Source organism: Sphaeramia orbicularis, chromosome 22 (genome assembly GCF_902148855.1).
Source record: "Sphaeramia orbicularis chromosome 22, fSphaOr1.1, whole genome shotgun sequence".
NCBI lineage: Eukaryota > Metazoa > Chordata > Actinopteri > Kurtiformes > Apogonidae > Sphaeramia > Sphaeramia orbicularis.
Genome location: NC_043978.1, coordinates 35,291,242 through 35,306,532, shown reverse-complemented (window position 1 = coordinate 35,306,532; position 15,291 = coordinate 35,291,242). Strand labels below are relative to the sequence as shown.

Here is a 15,291-nt window from a genome sequence, read left to right as displayed (position 1 = left end):
ATCTTATCTTATTTCATCTTATCTTATCTTATCTTATCACCTTTCTTGTGTAGTGTTGTGAAGTGCTTTCCCCCTTATACTACTGTCATAATACTTTACTGTATTTATTTATTTCAATACGAATGAATGAATGAATGAATGAATGAATATGTTTAAATATGTGTAAATACAACCAGAAGTCTTTATCTACAGTATTGTACAGGAAGCTCTTTTAGAGGTAGTTCTTTAGCTTTTTTAGCAAGTGTCTGTTAGAGTATATATACTAACCTTTATGTCAACCTAGCCACTAACCCACTGTTGTGTTGTGTTTTGGTCTGTCTGTTTTTTGTCTTCTTGTGCTGTATGTAAAGCTGCTGAATACTTGAATTTCCCTCAGGATTAATAAAGTATCTATCTATCTATCTATCTATCTATCTATCTATCTATCTATCTATCTATCTATCTATCTATCTATCTATCTATCTATCTATCTATCTATCTGTCTGTCTGTCTGTCTGTCTGTCTGTCTGTCTGTCTGTCTGTCTGTCTGTCTGTCTGTCTGTCTATCTATCTATCTTGCATCATCCCCTGGCAATGTTGGAATTGTACTTTTTTTAGTTATGCGGCCCCTAATTTTTTTACAATTATTTTACTGTATGTAATGTTTTAATAAACTTAACTAAACTAAACTAATAAAAAAAGGGGTAAACAGTCATGTAGTTTATCAGTAAAGGGCCAACAACAAAGTCTATGATTTATTTATTTATTCATTTATTCATTCATTTATTTTCATGTGACTTTTTTAAGGGGATGTAAAGAGAGAAATAGCTGAAATTGCACACATATAATAACTGCTAATTTTTATGTCACATATTCCTTTTCTGTAGTTATATATTACCACAACTGTGTTTCAAAAGGCATAATGTTGTCTAAAAGTAAGTGGCTATAAGGTTTTTTGTCTGAAATGAATCTATTGGATCCAAAAGTAAAGAATAAATCAAGTATATTTTTGATAATACAGGTCAGTTTTGTCCTGAGCATGCTCTTATTGGAACAAATAGTGTATGACTCCTGGGAAATGATATTAATATCAATTTTAAATAGAAACAGGTAACCTAGTGTAGTCATGGGTGCAATGTTACTCTTCTTGCGTTGCTTGTCAGCACTCATCGGCAAGGTCGCTGCAGTTAATTCATATTTCATGGAGAACATCTAACTGTGAAGCATTGCATAAGTCTGCTGATGCTGGAAAAACAGGCTTCTCGTACTGTTATGTATAATGGATATTGACATTTCAGATTAAAACCACATAAGCAGTGAAGTAAAGTGAGGAATTAGACATAACATTTAGGTCTCTTTCTAAGTAGCCTTTGAAAAAATCCCAGTATAAGTACTTTTGCATTTCCAGCCTTTTTTTTGTAGCATTACTTACATGTCTTCGGTGTGTGAACATTTTTATGAGTTCAGAACAAATTAGAGACACTTGTGGAAGTAAAAGTTTCCTAATGACAATATTGTCTTTGAAGATCTTTAAGGATGTATGTCAGACTTTAAACTGGTGTTTTGATCAGACTTTGTGGATAAACTGACATTTGTAACTAGACAGAACTCAACTGGAACTGTAGGAGTTAAACCAGTTTTGGACAGGTACAGACAGGCCAACAAGCTTGTTTTAAAGATGTCAGCTATCCTAAGTATCAAATGAACCCTAGCATTACCATAATATTTCAATAAACAACCTCTACTGTTTATTTTGTGACGTCACTAAGATTTTCTCCTCTTTGTAAGCACAAGCACAAGAATTTATTGGTATTTTTGGCACATTTATGTAAGTGTAGCACACAACAAAGGTGTTACAATGTTAAATCCATACCAAATTTTCATACTTGCACAATGTCTGATAAAGATCTGGGCAGCATGCTCTAAGTGGCGGAAAAACTTATTGGCCTTTGTCTTTCATTTTTCATCCTTATCTGATATTGTAACGTGCCCCTCACTGCTGAGATGTGTCAACCATGCCATGCTGTTTCTGTCATACAAACACAGCTCACTGAGGGTATCATATATTTTCTATTGTTTTGTTGTCAGTGTAACCCTCCTACTCCTACTACTGGGATAGAAATGAGAGTTAAGCAACAGTAACAACATCCACATTCTGCATTTTTTTTTTTTTAACCCATAAAGACCCAAACAGCCACCATCGACCCAAAGCATCTACTTATCTAAACTGTTTAATACCTGTTGATCTACTAATTCTATCAATACATGTAATGAATTGGTGTAAAATACAATTATTCACCTTTTCATGATCATCAGATATGACCCATTTGGACGTTCAGAGGCTCCGTAGTGAACACAGAAACACCATCATCTTCTGAAACATGGATTCACCAGTAAAACCCATGAAGATGGATCAATGACATTGGATGGAGATACTTGGTTTATGTCCAATTAGTGATATATTTTACTGAAAAAGTCACTTTTCTTCAGTTTTCGCTGTTTCTGATATAATATCCCTCAACTTTAATCTGAGCTTTAATGAATATCTACATGATCTGTTTTATATATATATATATATATATATATATATATATATATGAAAATACCTGATTTTCACTGAAAAAAATGCAAAATACAGAGGATGATATTGTAATAAATGATGATAAATCCCTTAAGACAAGTTAAATAGAGAGAAAATTTTATTTGGGAATTGATATAAAAATAACACTGGGTCTTTATGGGTTAATGTGTGTTTCTTGTTAAAACCATGTTTGGTGTATTTCCTGTATATTTCTTGCACTGTCAAAAAAAAGAAAGTACCTACAGTAAGGATTAGACTCAGAAGGTCAAGAGGGAGGCGATGGGGGCTCACCAACCCTGCATCTCCCAGCAACAGCACTGCAATGTTGCTTATACGGTCACATTATTTCCCAGGATATAATCCACATGCTCTGCAGCTCTGCCTTTGACACACAAGGTGTAAGATAATAATAATAATAAAACAGATAATGAACTGCAATGCCCAGTACAACAATAGGTAAGTATAAAAGTTATGCGTAGGAAGGTAGAACAGAAACTACGGGACATTCCGCTGTACCAAACTCATTTACATTTATAGGAAGCAGTTCATTTACAGAGATGATCAACCGATAATGTATCTTTGTAAACAGATACAATAATGATATTTGGATTTGGAAAAAGCTGATAATTATTCCGGCCAATCCAACCCCCTGGAAAAAACTGACTGGATGGATTTAATTCTCACCTTTAATAGAAAATGGAAGACTCTTAAACTGAGTATCTAAATCAAAGTCATAAATACATACAAACTCACTCATTTCAGTTGAAAGTTGATATTAAGAATTAAGTTCTACTGATGCCACTGATTTGTAAAAGATCCTATCAGCACTAAAGAGCGTGATCTGTCTCTTTCTAATTTAGGTGTTTATGAAAAAAAAAAAAAAAAAAAAGTGAATTTGAGAAGAAAAAAAGACATCATAACTGGGCCAAATCACAGACCAACAGGACACTTTAAAAACTGTGTTGGCAGAATTTGTCTCCATTAATAATGATGGGGGAAATGAATGGCTATAGAATTAGAACTGCACCAAGAGTCACCCAGATATTTTGTTTTTAATTTGAAATTTAGAAGCATATTTATTGAGAAAGACATTTGTATGTAATGCATGTATGTATGTATGTATGTATGTTTGTATGTATGTATGTATGTATGTATGTATGTATGTATGTATGTATGTATGTGTCTATCTGTTGGTTATTTATTGGTTTACTTATTTATTTGTGTATTCATTTAAATTTGAAGTTGAGTTCATCACTTATGTAGTTCATAATGCACTTAAAAACCGCTAACTTTCAATAGAGTTAATTTTTTCAGGGCAGTAGAATTGGCTATCAGCTATTTTGCTATAGAAACTGTATAGAAACAGCGGTCTTTCAAAATTAACTATCACTATCCTTTTTATGAAGGGTGATTTGTTCTGTCTGTCCAGTACAACAGGTTGATGAAGATGATGCCCAATGCATTATGTGTCTTCATACTGACAAGCAGCTGAAGCCCAACACTATGACAAGACTGTGGTCCAGTTGGGAGAGTGATGTGGTTGAACGGTGGCTGGATGGCTGGTTGGTTGGCTGGTCAGGCTACACTGGAATGCGGGGTCTTTTGTTTGTCTGTAGAGAGGAGTGGGTCAGGGGGAGAATGCCATTGATGATTGCAGAGAGGAAGAATGAACCTTCAGGAAGTGTTCTCTCTCTCTCTCTCTCTCTCTCTCTCTCTCTCTCTCTCTCTCTCTCTCTCTCTTTCTCTGCTCCCCCACTCTCCCACTCTCATTCTCTCTCCCTCTCTCTCTCTCACTCTCTATCTTTTTTTCTGTGTGTGAGAACCTTCACGGCGCTGAGCCTCTCTCTCTGAGGCCATGGTCCCCAGGCACAACCACTGCTTTGTCTTGCCCTGTGAACACAAACCCCTCCTCTACTGGGCGCCTACGTTTGCCAGGCCAGAGAAACACAGGGCCACTGCTCCTATTCTTATCCACATCACTGCTCCGACATGGATGATGTGTGTGTGTGTGTCAGCCCTGAATGGTAAATTGTTTTTCATGTGGCGCACACATCAGACATGTCAGTGTAAACATTTAGTTTACTTGTGTTTTGTCACATGTAAGAAGCCATTCATCATTTTGTTCCCTGCCACAATACTCCAGTATTACAAGCATCTTAGTCCAAGAAAAAGATTTTTTTTTTTTTTCTTGAGTGAGAGTCTAAGGCAGCCGAGCTTATGACCATCTGGACATGAAAAGAGTGCAGAAATCCAGCCTCTGTAACTGCAACAGCCAGACTAAAAATGGAATAAAGCGGTAAGTGGATAAGAATCTAGCCAGTGGCCCCTTCCGACCAGTGGCTGCCGTCTCCTGTCACATTGCTCATTCCCCTCTGTGTCAGGGGGCTGTGAGGAGCTGCAAATGGCCCTTTCAAAACACACGACAGCTGGAACACAGGGCAAAGGTGACCGAGGCAGTTGGGGGAGCACAGGGAGGAACAGGAGGAGGGGGGAGCAGCTGCAACCTCGAGCCCCTGTATCTCAACTGTGCCACCATCTCTTCAGCTTTAACAATAACAGAAAACGCTAAAAAAAAAAAAAAAAAAGTGATTATTTTGCTACTGTAAAAAAAAAAATTATAACCTCTTTTAAGCTGAAGAAAGTTGGAGCTAATAAGTCACAGTTGGGGACTGGTGTGATCTGGAAAAACAAAAGCACTGGGTGGTTTAGTGCCAGAGAATTCCACAAGCCAAAGCAGGATTAGAGAGAACAGCCATTAAAAGTCCCACAAGCCCACTGACCCTCCAAATTACAATGCATGATTTATAATTCTTTTTATCAGTTTGCCTACTTTTTACAGGCACCAATCGGCTGTGACAAAGAATATTACTGGGGAAATCTTTCATTGCCAGCAGATGTGTGAGCAGCATATAAAGTGCAGATGCAACTAGTTTTTGGAATTTTTTATTATTTTTTTCTATCATCACACTTAGTAAAAAGAAAAGAGAAAACATCTTACACCTGCTATTTATCATAAAACATTTTCATCTTTTTTTAAATAAACATGAAAAAGCCTATAAAATGAGCTGCTGGTGTTGTTTAGCCTGTTTATTTGACTTTGCCGAACTTTGACCCTTTCTGCGCTGAGCTCCAGCCCATGTGCAGGTGTATTAATAAGACAGTCAATTGATGTTCCCAGTGTACTCTGCTACTTGCTGCCGCTGTGTGAATTCACGGAGTAGTACAGAACTTATTGTGGCCGAGGGATATCGCGAGACTTGTGCCATTATCAACCTGCTTGACACACAGCAGCGCTGAGTGCAGCCTGCCTTGCCAGGGTCGGACTGAAGCTCAAGAAACGACAAGGAGAAGCGAACATCTGGCCGCACATCATGAAAGGACATCGGGGCTTATAGGGAAAAAAACACGACGAACTAGGCGGGAATAAATGTAAGTACAGTGCTTTAGTCCTGGTAAACGTAGAAAGCTAAAGTTAAAGAGTGTCCCCTCGCCGCTTCGTTCAGCGCAGTTGGGTTTGCTGTGAGTTCCTCTGCTGTTTAAAAGGCTCCCAGCAATGCGTTTCCCAACACGGACATGGAGCTCGGTTTACTGCGCCCTTGGCCCAACCGTCTTCTACTTGCACTTTTGCTTTTGTTTTATTATAATCCAACAATTGCGCGCAAGTAACAGCTTATCCACGATGGACTCGGAAGTATCAAACTTTAATATCCATACACTTGAGGGTTTTTTTTTCCTAACAGCTGGCTTTCCGGATTATAACCAGTCTCCTTCAAACTAATAATTCATATTTGAGCGCGTGTGTCTGATGAGTGCGTAAAAGCGGTTGAATCTGGTCCGCGGTTTTAGGTTATTTTAGTGATAAATTACCCGATTTTTTACAAAGTTGGCAATGCTGTGTGTTGTTGTGACATTAACAAATCTACTTATCTATCACTTGTGTGTCTTTTTTGGACTGCGTAGCCCAGAGTTAACATATGGCATAAAGGGGAGCACAGCTGGAGGTAGCGTTTCCATTGCGGTGATGTCAGAGCAGCTGACTCCACAGCTTGCAGTGTAATTAGCAAACAGAGCACCAGTTTACTCACTCTGCACTGGGCTTATTTTTTCACCTAAGCCTTCCTCCGCGATGGACGAGTGGTATCATTTCCAGCTCCACTTGCTTGTTCTGTAAACATCAGTGTTTGAGTGCGTACGGAAAGGCGCCGGTGCGCTTCTTTTCGGTATTTCTAATAGAACCAGCCCGGCCACTACAAACGCAGTACTTTGGATAATTCGGAGAGTGGATCCGTTTACACCGTGATACATGGGTGGGTGAGCGCAGCGCAGCGTGTCCTGCACCACTGGAAAGAATGTACAATTTATGCTTTCAAGTTGGCTAAAGTTATTTTAACAGATTAGTTGAACTCAGCCTTTTTGTTGCAGTTGATTCCCCCCCCCCTAAAACTTTCTAGTAAAATAGGACATGTGTAAGACGCAGTGTGTTTACTGCCACTTTTAAATCATTTGCACTTTTTGACTCAAGTTCTGTGTAGCATTTTGCCTTGTTTGGTTACTTGGTGTTTGCCTAAGATTCGCGTCGGCAGCTCTACTGTGCCCTATAAATGGCTTCATTTCGTTTATCCAGTATCCTGTTTTTCCTGTTTTTCATCAGGTTATGAAGGAAGAATGGAGTTCCCAGACCATAGCCGCCAGTTGCTGCAGTGTCTGAGTCAGCAGCGTCACCAAGGTTTCCTCTGTGACTGCACTGTTCTTGTCGGGGAGGCTCGATTCAAAGCGCACAGAGCTGTGCTGGCCTCCTGCAGCATGTACTTCCATCTCTTCTACAGGGACCAGCTAGACAAAAGGGACGTTGTGCATCTCAACAGTGACATTGTGACAGCCCCGGCTTTCAGTCTGCTCCTTGAATTTATGTATGAGGGAAAGTTGGAATTCAGCACTCTGCCTGTAGAGGATGTTCTGGCAGCAGCCAGTTACCTCCACATGTATGATATAGTAAAAGTATGCAAAGGCAAACTCAAAGATAAGGAACTTTTCTCTCTGGATGAAAAAATGGGTGAGGGTTTGGGACTGAGCTGTCTGGACAGGGAGAATTCCTCAGATGGGGAGCTGCACAGTAAGCAGCTTGTCCGGCGACAGCTCCAGACGCAGTCTCAGGGGCTTCATAGGGCACCCCCAGCAGAAGAGTTTGACATGGACAACAGCGAAGTCAGGCTGGCTGTCACAGATTGTGATAGGTCTACACAGAGCAAGCAGAAGGCAAACGGTCACTCTGGCAGGTCCCCGGACCTTGTAGGTGTCAATTATGTGTCAGCAGAGGCCGAGCCCTGCGTTCAAACAGCTGGAAAAACAAAAGCTGATGTCAGTAGTTCCACCGTATCGCTGTCCCAGAGGTCCCGGGCTTCAGATGACATGGACTGTGCACTGGATTTGTCTTTCAAGCCTCTGTCTAGCAGAGATCCCTTACACCCCTCCTATGTCTCGGGACAGCTGGCCCTCGACAGCCAGCAGCAGGGCACTGAGCCACTTGTTAAAGACGAACACGACTTGCTGTCAGAGCAGGAGGACAGTGAGCCGATGAGCCCTGAGAGCCAGCGCTTTGGGAATAGTGCCAGGAGCTCAGTGGTGACAGGGTTCGCTGCCCTCTTCCCAGGCAACAACGGCTCCACAGCCGCCCTGCTCTCCCAAGAGGAGGACCTGATGGACGAGGAGGGGGAGGCCTGCAGAGGGAGGGAGGGTGCCCCAGGCAGGGAGGTAGAAGAAAGGAGGGGTAGGTTGCTGGGGGACAGTGAGGAGGAAGAAGAGGACGACTTGGCCTCCTCAGACATCTCCACCTCCAGCGGGGTGCTCCTGCCCCCGGGGCAACAGGTGTGTGTGTGCCCCCTCTGCAGCAAAGTCTTTCCCAGCCCCCATGTGCTACAACTGCACCTCAGTTCACACTTCCGTGAGAAGGACGGCGCCCGTTCCAAGTTGTCCCCTGATGGCTCGGTCCCTACCTGCTTGCAGTGCAACAAAACCTTTTCCTGCATGTACACCCTGAAGCGCCATGAGCGCACACACTCTGGCGAGAAGCCATACACCTGTGGCCAGTGTGGCAAAAGCTTCCAGTACTCTCATAACTTGAGTCGGCATGCTGTAGTTCACACACGTGAGAAGCCTCATGCCTGTAAGTGGTGTGAACGGCGCTTCACTCAGTCTGGGGACCTTTACCGCCACATCAGGAAGTTTCACTGTGGCCTTGTCAAGACTCTTGCCATTGGATAAAACACCTCTCACCAGTGCCATGACATGAGACAGAATGTCTTTTCATACAGCGAATACTACTACTGAACAGTTTTCCCATTAGTATACACATATTGACAGTTTGTTGGAGACATATCTTCTGGATTCAAGCCCATGCGGCGTTTCTCACGTTAAAGATGTAGCAACTTTCAAAGTGGAGCAGTTTTCTGTGCTGGACTGTGTCATAGAGTACATGATGGTCAGAGGCTGAAGGTGCACAGGCTGTTAGGATAAACATGGGTGCTGTAAAACTCAAAGCTGGATCTGTGTCGAAGGTGAACAAATCAGATGATGCACTTGTTTGTTTCTGTCTTGTTTGTGTCAATCTGTTGAGTTTATTTGAGGAGTATATTTGTTAAAATAATGAGGAGAAAGAATGAGAGCTAATGCTAACATATGTTAATACAATCGTCAGAGTGAGTGAGACTTTATTTGTGCACATGGGAGATCAGAACCGTCCATGAGTAGCAATATATAATTTTTTTAACTCCTACATTATTATTAATTTTATTATTATTTATTTTGGGATATGTGTAGTTCTAAACACATTATTATCATAAGGCAGCAAAACTAATGAAGTCTGACTACTGGAAACATGGAAGTATTTTTGTCATGGAATTTTTGTTTGGTTGAAATGAAGGTGGTGACATTTTTTAGGTTGTTTTTTAAAAGAAGAGGAAAGCAAACCATGATATCACCAACTGTCTTTTGGCTCAGTTCTTTAGTTGCTAATGTTAAGTGAGCACATGTTGATGAAATGGCCTTCTAATTGCTACTAAAAAAGAGGTTGTATAGTTAGAGGAAGGATGGAGAGTAGTTAAAAGCTGCAGCTAATGCCTGTAACACTGGTGCCTACTGCAACATATTCACCTAGTGTACTTAATTAAACAAGAGTGGGATACATTGCCATGTCATCTTGTCAAATTTAGCAAGTTTCAGGCCTTTTAAAACAATCTGGACTCTGTTTGTCCACATACCAGGGGGTAATAAAGGTAATCATCTACTCTGGAATGCCAATTGAGCCATGAGTGTCCTTAATTAAATCATTTACAAGAATGTAATATAAGTATGTAAATTAAGCTTTTGTCAGTTAAAGGAGTATTGATTCTTTTGGGTTCAGTGCTAACAGTTGTCAGTAAATTACCTTGTTATTTCCTGGTATGGCAGCAGCATAAACAAAAAGATACACTGATGCAGTGTTTAGGACAAACCCTCAAGCAGGCAGGGAAGGGACAGAGGTGGATGTCTAGTGTGAAGGATGGAGTATGGTCTGTGTCGCGCTGTTTGTTCATCAAAAGCTGTGCTCCACGTGCCATCAGTTCAGTCTACTGACTCTGATTTTCTTTCTTTGGATTACCCTTTACCTTCTTACTGTACGTATGTGTATAAATTACTACTGATGAAGTTGACGCCTTTAGTGATACTGCCCTTGAAAGAATCCTTTTATGTGGGATGAGCATGGACAAGCCTGAAATGGCGTGTTCACATAGAGATGCTGTATGGATTCTTATAACAGGTGTGTAGCACTAAAAGTTCGATATTTGTCTAATCTGTCCTGAGAAGACTTGATCAGAATTTATTTATTAGTTTGACTTGGTTCAGGGTTTACTATAGGTGTAGTTCTTATTTCTATAAGCTTGAAAGACATTGCGTCTTGCCTAGCTATCTTGGTACTCATTAACTGGTATTGGGGCTGTCTGTTTATTTTCTCTGTGCAAATCGAGTTACTGTAATTGTATTTTAATATACCTTGTAGAAAGCTCTACGGAGTATTCAAGATTTGTCACATGGAACATAGAGAAGCACTTGTTTTTAGCATGCATATAGTTTCAACACTATTGTCTAGGCTGCTATTTCTTACTATTTGTATATTTAATGTAAATATATATTCTATTTATCAAACTGTTTGTTTTCCATGTTACAACACAAGTAAGGTGGAGAGAGTCCGGTGTCTTCTTAAGGCTGCAGTCTCTTAAAGTGTCATGTCTTCCCCCAGGGAGTTCGGTTTCCTTTCCATATTCAAAACTTAATTGGACTCCGCCTCACTACAAATCAGAGCAGTTAATGCCGCTACCGCTGCTGTTCTGCCACAGGAAACAGTTGTTCACAAGCACAGACACACCGATACGGCACTGGCTACCTATAGAAATGAGACAATACAGGCATTGTCGCGCCCCCCCCCCCCCCCCCAAAGTTCCAGGTAGTTCTCAAGGGATCATTGTGTATCTGTCTCCTAGCTGTGGGGGGAAAAGGCAGCACAAGTCTCTCTTTGCACTTTTCTGTATTGAATGGAGCCAGTGGAATGTGAGAAATGTATTTAGCAAAGGGAGACCAAGGAGACTGTAAACAGGTGTATTGTTTGGAAGCATCAAAGACCAGCCCCCCCACCCCCCCTTATTCCAGCATGCAGCAGATAAATGCTTCATTGTTTGTCTACATGGAGGAGATACCATAGTGATTTGCTTGCACATCTATCAGGAGAATATCAGAATTATCAGAGTATTGTTTTCCAAGTGCCAGGTGTTGAAAGAAGGTGATTGACAGTAACGTATCTTCCTCCTTAATTCACAGTACAAGTCAGAGGTAGGCGCTGGTTGACCATTTCAGATTTTTTTTTTTTTTCCTACGTTAATCACAAAGACGTCTTTCAGGACATGAAATCACATGTGATTCAGAAGGGGTGTTTGTTCTCAGCTTTTGTGGCGGTTTGTCTGCTTTTTTTTTTTTTTTTTAATTGAAGGAGCCCAAGTCAAGAAAGAGTCAATCCTGTTGTTCCCTTAAGAGTTTCACGCAATCTGCTTTCATTCTCTTCACTACTGTTAGTAGCGAAATTTGGATGAATTGAGGTTGCGTGTAATTTTTCCTTAAAGAAATGCGCTTTGGCTCCCTGTTTACTTGAACAAATACTCCTGTTGCAATGCAAAAACCACAAAAAGAGCATCAGCTCCCTTTGCATGCCTGCCGTCAGAGTTCAATCATTTTGATTAATACTTATATTTCAGACAAACATAGTTGTTGTGTAGTGTTAATAATGTATATTTCAATCAGAACACACAGGAATGTAGATTTTGTCACTGTTTCAGTTTTTTAAAGGAACATTTCTTATGTGGTGCAAGTTAAATTGCTCAATTCTTTAATGTACATTTGTACAGAGGTAGTAACTAACGATGTGTAAAGAATTTTCTTCTTATTGTTTGCAGTCCTTATTTATACCTCCAGGATGATCGCCAAATGTGCCTTGTAGACACACTAATAGGTGTTGCATCTGGAGAAGCCCTTTTTCTATACTGTACATTTTGCCCTTGACTGCGGTGGTAATGTTCACATCACAGCAACAGTGGCCCATTAAAGTGAAACAAATAAGGACTGTTGTTCCTGTTTTTGTATCATATCAAAATGTCAATCCAGACAAATTAAAAGTCCTAAATCCATTAATTTTTTGCTGCTGTTAGAGAGATTACGTGTTGAGGTTTATCTGACCATTTTGTTAATGTGCGAAAATCTGTTAACATGAAGACAAGCATTTTTTGTGATTTGGCTTTTTCTAGCCAATACTCCTGGGAGCTCACAGTTCCCCAACTAATGTCACTGTTGAATGTGAAACACTGAGATTTTGATTGTTGACTTTTATGGAAACAGTGCTACTCTTGTTTGAGGGCTATGTTTGCCTAATTCATGCTGTATGATCATTTAAGTCTAAAAATGACTTTACTGATACTGGAATTTTGTCCTCTGCAGGTTACAACTGTGAAATTGTGTATAATCATGAGAAATATTTATTATTGCATTGCTTCTTGTGCAACATTTGACTGTCTGATTTGGTTGAAAAAAAAAAGCTTCTAAATGTCAAACAAAAATCTTTTTAATAGAATTTGTAGAAGTGCCATTAGAATTTAATATAATTTTTTAATAAGAAAGGTATATTTTATAGTAATCAACTGCTTCAGTGTTAGTGGTGTAGAGATTAGAGGACAATCTTTATGCAGAATTGACATTGCTTAGATATTGAGGCAATTTACTTTGATCTTTAACTGTATGTGCATTTTCTTTGTTTGCGCTTTCGGAGTGTGCTTGTGTGTGTGTGCTGTGGAAATGTGACAATCTTGATTTAGGTCTTTATTAAGATTATGCATAGAATTAAATGGAACAACTTTCTTCGATTGTGTGTATTCTTTTATTCCCCTTTTTGCACCTCACCCTTGTCACACATTAGCTAAGAGTGTATTCTCCATCACTATCCTTCAGACAAAACTCATGTGGTTATCAACATGCGATGCACTCTGACTTTATTAAGACAAGTAAATGTAGACATTGAAACAGAGGATATTACAAAACAGCCTTCATCTAAGATACAGCAGTAACAATGAGGTAGACGGCGTGTGTGGGTAGTGCTGCAATGTGTACAGAGACAACAGAATGTGATAATACTGCTGGTCTTACAGGCCCTATCCCACTGAAACCATAAACTAAGCTCAAGGGCGTAGCAGTTTCAAGATGGGCCCCCATTGTTCCAGACCTGTTGCCAATACTCTCTAAAGGAGATAAACCTGGGATAACATAGCAACTTTATCATGTAATTATTACTGAAACTCTGATGAAGATTGTTTGTATTCCCTACAACCTACACATCTATTTATAAGTAAATAAATACCAAATATGTGTGTCTAATTGAGGAACTTCATGCCAATTCACTGGACATTTACAATAGCGAGAACTTTTAATTATTTCCCTGCTGCACCATGAAAGAAATCCAGCTGCTCCGCTACATGATCCCAATAGGGATGTGCTCGGGTTCCCACCACCCTCCCCCAGTCTCAGCTCACCCATTCTGGGAACACCATATAGACAAGGGCCACATCCAACTGCCCCTGCCCCCATCTATCCTACCTCTACCCCCACATCCCCCAAAACCATGGCCCCAAACCTCAGCCTCATCCCACCACTCTATTGTGTGCGTGGGTAGTAGCTCAGCCAGGCTATTGTCTGGCCCAGCTCCCCAGCACGTACTTTATGCACAAACAGACGACACAGCGGCGCTAGCCAGGCAGCTCCAACATAAAGAAAACAATGTCCTCCCAAGATCATTCATAAACACCCTGAACAGCCTCAGCCAGCTCACAGTAAATAAGGGCCCTCCGCAATACTGTGGCCACCTTGCACTGTAAACATCCACAGCAGCAGCAGCAGGCCTCAGAGGCGCTCGCTGGCACCGACATCTCACATCTGCCTAACGGGATCCAGGGCTTAGACTGCCTGGTGTGTGCATTTCTTATGGACCAAAAACCTTCACATGGAAAGTAGGGGCCATGTGATAGGGCTTAGCTGCAGGGTGACGAGCTGGGATATGTGCAGTGTAACTCGATGGTGTAATAAAACATTCCTCTCCGAGGCTCAAAGCCTGGCTCAATTGGCTGTGAGTGGTTTGTGTGTATGTGTGTGTTTGTGTGTATGTGTTTAGAGGTACTTGAGAGAAGTTGAGAGGAAAGTTGTAAGTGTCCACCACCTCAACAAGGCCAGCGGTGGGAGCCCTTGACCTCTGAGGGGACGGACTGCCATGGACAGCTGGTGTGGCCTGTGTTTATTTATTTATTTCTTAACAAAAGACAGGTGGTCACACTTGAAAAGGGCACACAAACACAGCCACACATACGCCTGTGTACAGATAATGAACACACACAAGCACACACGCATTGGTAGTTTTTTCCTCTCTCCATATTAACGCACGTGCATCTAGTTACCATCCACTTATTGTTGTTTGAGGAGCCATTCTTTTGACTTTCAGAAAATTGAAAATATTCTCAAAAATACACAGTGATTCACAAAAAAATGTTAATTAATAATATAACGTCTGATGCGCAGGTTGTAAGCTTACATGTGAGGCAGATTTTAAGCTCAAATCATGTTAAATCTGACTTCTGTCTACCACATTTCAATTGCTTGAAGTGCATAAATACATATCAACTAGTGCTCTCACACTGGGGTTGCCTTTTTTGGAGTGGCTCGCCCTGACACTGCCAAGACAGTGTGTCCTTGGTCCACTGTACAGCTGTCACTTACTCACACTCGTTGACGCATATTTATAGTAGCAGCATCATTGGGCTTGACGCTTGCTGCACTCAGACCACAGCTGGTCCCCAAAAGAATGGGTGAAAGACAAAGCCACGTGCTCCCGCTGGCGGACTGCAGTTGGTGCTGTCTGGAGCTCTGTGGGTGATAATGTGGCCTCCCTCTCTCCTTGCAGACACCCACCCCATACATGTACCAGAGAGGAGACTGTTCAGTGTGTGTGTGTGTGTGTCGGGGGGGGGTTTAAAAGATGTATCGTGACCCTTTTCCCTTTGGGTGTTTCAGATGGAGATGTAGTGAAAAGAACAACAGCTGCACTCTCATGTTTTGAAGGTATAGAAACACATCACTATCACTTTGGTGTTAACTGAGAGCAGAAGGGTGGA

The 15,291-nt window shown here is 41.0% G+C and overlaps 1 protein-coding gene across 1 annotated transcript; it reads left to right on the top strand.

Moving 5' to 3' along the window:
* Positions 1-5,853: 5,853 nt before the first annotated feature.
* zbtb42 (zinc finger and BTB domain containing 42) lies at positions 5,854-12,994 on the top strand. Its single transcript, XM_030127165.1, has 2 exons — positions 5,854-5,989; positions 7,212-12,994. Exon 2 carries the CDS (start codon positions 7,226-7,228, stop codon positions 8,819-8,821), a length of 1,596 nt encoding a protein of 531 aa, XP_029983025.1. The 5' UTR covers positions 5,854-5,989; positions 7,212-7,225; the 3' UTR covers positions 8,822-12,994.
* Positions 12,995-15,291: the final 2,297 nt, after the last annotated feature.

Coding starts and splice junctions, on each gene's coding strand:
- zbtb42 (XM_030127165.1), top strand. CDS start 7,226: ATGGAGTTCCCAGACCATAGCCGCCAGTTGCTGCAGTGTCTGAGTCAG.